General features: G+C 41.4%; 1 protein-coding gene across 1 annotated transcript in view; it reads right to left on the minus strand.

The window, feature by feature from the left end:
- Positions 1-1,825: 1,825 nt before the first annotated feature.
- The window catches only part of LOC102770103 (T-cell immunoglobulin and mucin domain-containing protein 4), a 35,234-nt gene continuing 31,367 nt past the window's right edge, over positions 1,826-5,692 (minus strand). Inside the window, exons 5-7 of the mRNA XM_015565662.1 lie at positions 4,607-4,653; positions 3,296-3,389; positions 1,826-1,869 (exon numbers count right to left, since the gene is read on the minus strand). Of these exons, the coding sequence (XP_015421148.1) occupies positions 1,826-1,869; positions 3,296-3,389; positions 4,607-4,653 (185 nt within the window). The remainder of the gene's footprint in view (positions 1,870-3,295; positions 3,390-4,606; positions 4,654-5,692) is intronic.

Genomic DNA, 5,692 nt, shown 5'->3' on the forward strand with positions numbered 1-5,692 from the left:
TAATGCGAACCACCACGACCAGGAATAAATGGATAAATTACACACAACTAACCAAGGCTCCCAGAGTTAAAAGGGCTCAGAGCCCATCCAGTCCAACTCTTTCATGTCACAGATGGCCAAACTGAGGCCCTATGGCAGTGATGGCAAACCTTTTGAGCTCGGCGTGTCAGCATTTTGAAAAGCCCAAACTTCACTCTGGTGCTGTGTCACATATAGAAATGTTTTGATATTTGCAACCATAGTAAAACAAAGACTTATATTTTTGCTATTTATTTTGTATATTTAAATGCCATTTAACAAAGAAAAATCAACGAAAAAAAATGAGTTCGCCATCACTGCCCTATGGGATACAGGGTTTTCGTCAACCTATTTTAATAGGGAAGTTAGAAGTTTCTATATTAGAAAATATAAATCACAAGCTAAAGGCATTTACTTACACACAATCTACAGCTGTGACCTTAGAAAGTCACCTTGCTGAGCCTCAGTTTCCCTACTTCTTAGTATTTATTTGTTAACAGATATTGTGGTATTAAGGCAATTATTCAGTGAAGACAAGGTTTTCATCACAGTTAACACCAAATCTTTTAATTCCTTTTCCAGAAAGTTATAGAACAGGATAAATATCCAAAATACCTTTTTAGAGATTCTTCAAACTATTAAACACACACACACACACACACACACATTTGCTCCCATGGATCCCATGGTGTATTGGGCAGAAGAAGCCATATCCCAGGAATAACATTCGATGTATTTTTTTTTCTTCATTTTTCACACTGCCACTCTCCTCTCCATGAACTCCAGTTTAACAATGTCCCTTTTTAAAGTGAGTTGCCAGAGTTGAAGAAAAAACTTCTCGCACAGAGTAGAGTGATATATCACCTTCTTTCTTTTGCATGGCATACTTCTATTAATGCAACCTGCCTTTGCAGTTGCATGTTGGACAATGTAACAGTGTTAACCAAGGCAGAGGTAAATGTGAGCTAAATTCCCACCTCCTTTTCACCTCTAATGTCACATCTCTCCAACTCTGTATTTAATCAGAACACAAGCACAAGTCATTAAACCACTGAGTAGGATCTAATCATTTGTAACACCTTGTTCTATCATTACAATGATCAGTCATGCAAGATGAATTACCTTGTGTGTTTCTGGAAGCAATTGGTTTTCGTGACTTTCCCTGGAAAGACAAGGCCACAGTATAAGCAGAGTGCTGTGCTAGGACCTTTGAAATGCTGGGGGAATCCCACTACTATCTTAGGAAAAGCAGATGTAGTCTAAAGGTGACAATTTGAGGACTGGAAAGCCAATGCATTTCCTGGGTCAAATGACTGCTTCTTTAGGCCCCTAGGCAGTTCCCATCAACTACAAAGTTGTGGGCAATGGTGTTAAAGCTGCTTCACACCTGAGTCATTTGCCCACCCACAATCAAGTACTCATTTGGGTTTTAAAAAGACGTTTACGAGGAGAACCAAGATGGCGGCATAGGTTAACGCCGGAGTTTGCCGCCTCGAACAACCATTTCAAAAGTGAAACTAAAAGACGGAAGGGACATCACCCAGACCCACAGGAACGCTGGCTGAGTGGAAGTCCTACAACTAGGAGGAAACTGCCTTTGCAGTTGCATGTTGGACAATGTAACAGTGTTAACCAAGGCAGAGGTAAATGTGAGCTAAATTCCCACCTCCTTTTCACCTCTAATGTCACATCTCTCCAACTCTGTATTTAATCAGAACACAAGCACAAGTCATTAAACCACTGAGTAGGATCTAATCATTTGTAACACCTTGTTCTATCATTACAATGATCAGTCATGCAAGATGAATTACCTTGTGTGTTTCTGGAAGCAATTGGTTTTCATGACTTTCCCTGGAAAGACAAGGCCACAGTATAAGCAGGGTGCTGTGCTAGGACCTTTGAAATGCTGGGGGAATCCCACTACTATCTTAGGAAAAGCAGATGTAGTCTAAAGGTGACAATTTGAGGACTGGAAAGCCAATGCATTTCCTGGGTCAAATGACTGCTTCTTTAGGCCCCTAGGCAGTTCCCATCAACTACAAAGTTGTGGGCAATGGTGTTAAAGCTGCTTCACACCTGAGTCATTTGCCCACCCACAATCAAGTACTCATTTGGGTTTTAAAAAGACGTTTACTTACACACACAAAATCTACAACTCTTCCTTATGAGACTTACCCAGGATATCCAAAACCGCTACATGCCTTTGTAAATTTCCTTTGCCAGTGTTCACTAAGGGGCAGGTTTCAAAATACACACGTTTCCCTTGTGTTGCTCAAACAGGCTGAGATGAATACTAGTCTCATCTCCTCACTTGCTACCTTGAAACAGTTCCTGCTAATGACTGGAGAACAATTCCTCCCCCATCCCTCCACCCCCATTTTATAGCAGGACAAGGGGCCACATGCCTATCCTTTGGGTGAAAACTATAAACCCTGTTTCATGACTCCTTTCTGTAGTGTCTTAAAACTTTTTTTTGAAGTGGGAGGTGGGGGCAAGGTCATGGACCAGCTGGAGAATTTAAATAACAGCTATGGATGCTGCCCCTTGAAAAATGCAAATAAGAATGTCCAAGCACTTTTGTACATGACTTCAAGGGACTCACTCGCCTCTAAGTTCTATCTGTGGACCCCAGGTTAAGAAAGCTTGCTTAAAATGAACAAATAAGAAGACCAGGGATTATTCGAGGTTTTCTTCCTGGAACAATCCTAGCCAGAGGGGGAGGCTAGACCAGGGCTTCCTCCACCCAAGACACTGATAATAAGAGCAGTTTCCACTTAACGCGCTCATGAGCGCGGGATGCGTTAGGCACGTCAAGAGTCTAGGGCTGCAGACTCCTCCCAGGCCCGGGCCCTGGTTGGGCTTGTGCAGGGAGGCAACCGATTGATGTGTTGCTCTCACATCGATGTTTCTCTCTGTCTTTCCCTCTCTCTTCCACTCTCCCTAAAAATCAATGGAAAAATATCCTCGGGTGAGGATTAACAAAAACAAAAACAACAAAACAAAGAAAAGGAGTCTAGTCAGGACTGACACAGAGTAAGTGTCCAATGAGTGAAGGTGCTCTCTTTTTTTCCCCAAAACAGAACTCTATCAGGAAGATGATACACAAAGCTTTAGCATCCTTGGGAGAATGGCTTTACCTGTCACCTGCTTGACCAGGATGGAGACAATGTCAGAAAGGAACTCTGGGAAATGGAGAAAAGGAGCAGGAAGCAGCATTGATCTGCTCCCAGGTTCCCCTGGAGTCTCCATAGCTCTAAAGGGCTTCATCCATCCTTACCTCGAAGTAGAAGCGCTACAATCAATGCAACCAGCACAAATCCCAGGGAGGGAGCAATGATCTTCGCAAGGAAGGAGCTGTCCACCTCCTTCAACTGGTGAGACACAGGGAAGATGATTGGGCCATTTGTTTCTGAAGGTTCGCACTCACATGAGTTTCCCATCCCAACCACACCCTCCAATGGCCAGAGCTTCACTGCATCTTACCACCTTTTGCCCCATGTGTCTCAAAACAAAGCCAACCTTACAAATAAAAGAAAACTATTTTTTAGCCCGGCTGGTATGCTCAGTGGTTGGACATCAACCCGTGCCTCAGGAGGTCACCAGTTTGATACATGGTCAAGGAACATGTCTGGGATGTGGTTGTGGGTTTGATCCCCAGTAGGGGACATCCAGGAGGCAGCCAATATATATTTCTATCTCTCCCTTCCCCTTCCTCTCTCTGAAATCAATAAAAACATTTAAAAAATTTTTCTTTACTTTCTGAAAACCCAAAACATGGACCAGATACAGGCTGTGGGGTTTAGGGGTTTGAAGGTAAAAATAAATAAATAAATAAATAGATAGATAGATAGATAAATAAAGGTGCTGTGTGCTGTGTTCACTGTCAAATCACTAGGCTGGGCACTGCCTGAGTCCTCCTAGCTCTCCCTCGCCCTGCACAGTCCTTCTCATGGCTGACTCAGACTTCTAGAGGCAACAAGATCAAAGAGGAAAACGGAACCCAATGTCACATTTCCTACCGCAGTGGTTTTCAAAGTGTAGCCAGGGAACCCATGAGATTAAAATGATGTTCATGAGACATTACTGGCTATTTTGACTATCCTCTCTCCTGAGCTGTACAGTGGAGATTCCCAGAGGTTGCCAGGGGTACGATGGTATGGAGAAATGAGACTCTAAGCGGATATGACAATCTCTCTGTCTTCTGTTGAGCCACATACTGAGATCTGTGAATGTAAAGCATTGCCACTTTCCTCACTTATATTTTTTCATTTGGGAACAATGGTGGCAGGTGACAATTCTGCAGGGTGTCACTAATCCCGGGCCAATTGGAAGGAACACACCATGATTTCCCACGTATTTTTATTTTCTATTTTTGGCTTTTCAAAGCATCTGTGCATATAGAAGTCATAATATTTATGTTATTTCTGCTGAGAGTACAAGTCTACAAATTCCTTAGCTATTTCAGAACATTCGTGATGCATTTTGCAGCTTTGGTGTAGTTTCTCTCCCTAATCCATTCCTGCAAACCCCTGATGTAGATTTTAAAAATCTAAGTCACATACTTCAAATATTTCACAAAAATGTTTACCTGTTCTGGTTCAACTTCATTTTCCACAAGACTTGTTGTCTCAGGGGCTGGGAAGGAAAAAGGAGAGGAACTGTCTATTTTTCCTGTGGGAGAACGAAATATCACATTTTGAAATAGGCATTTCAGAGCTAAGCTGGAATTTTAGTTGATGTGTTTAATCTTTTAATATCATCTTTTTTGATACAATTTATTTATGAACATTTGATATGGTTTTATCTAAAGCTCATCCGCTACCCAACATTACCCCACAGGAACATCCCCATTTTATAGATAGGTAGAGTGAGGCATTAGACCAACAGACTATCAGGTCTACTAGTAAGTTTTCTGTAGGCCCCAACAATGGGAAGATTTTTATCCAGAAGAAAATTTGTCACTCTATCAGTTAACATATATTTATTGACTATTTATTATAGGCCAAATACTTATGGTAGCTGTACCATTGACCTTGTCAATGAATTTACAACTTAGTGCAGAAGACCAAATTTAAACAAATGATGTGAACAATTGAAAAACAATTATAATTATGCAAAATTCTGGGAAGAATTAGTATAAGATATCATAGGTCCATACCATGAGGATGGCTGACCTGTTTGGAAGGTCGAGAAACGTGTTCTTGAGAATGTGAAGTTTTGGCTGAGATGTGGAGTCATTTATATACCGTATTTGCCAGCATATAAGACGACTGGGCGTATAAGACGACCCCCTAACATTTCCACTCAAAATACAGAGTTTGTTATATACTCGCCGTATAAGACTACCCCCTCTTCCGCACACCTTCCACACACCAAATAAAAGGTAAAACAATATCAGATTTGATTTTAACATTTTAATTTATATTCAAATGCTTATGACATGCAGGAAAACTGTCACAAGGCTGTATGTAATCAAACATATACATAAAACAGTGCAAGTTTATTACCGGTAAACATACCGGTAATTCACTAAAGAAAACACACTCTATAGACTGGTACCGTAGATGCTTCTCAGGAACACAGGCAAGCAGCCCACAACCTAGAGGGACTGTCAATGATAGAAGTAAGATAACAAATAGAGGTAGAGAGCAAGTGCCGGGCAAGTCCCTAGCAA

The sequence above is a fragment of the Myotis davidii genome, unplaced genomic scaffold (genome assembly GCF_000327345.1).
Source record: "Myotis davidii unplaced genomic scaffold, ASM32734v1 scaffold18, whole genome shotgun sequence".
NCBI lineage: Eukaryota > Metazoa > Chordata > Mammalia > Chiroptera > Vespertilionidae > Myotis > Myotis davidii.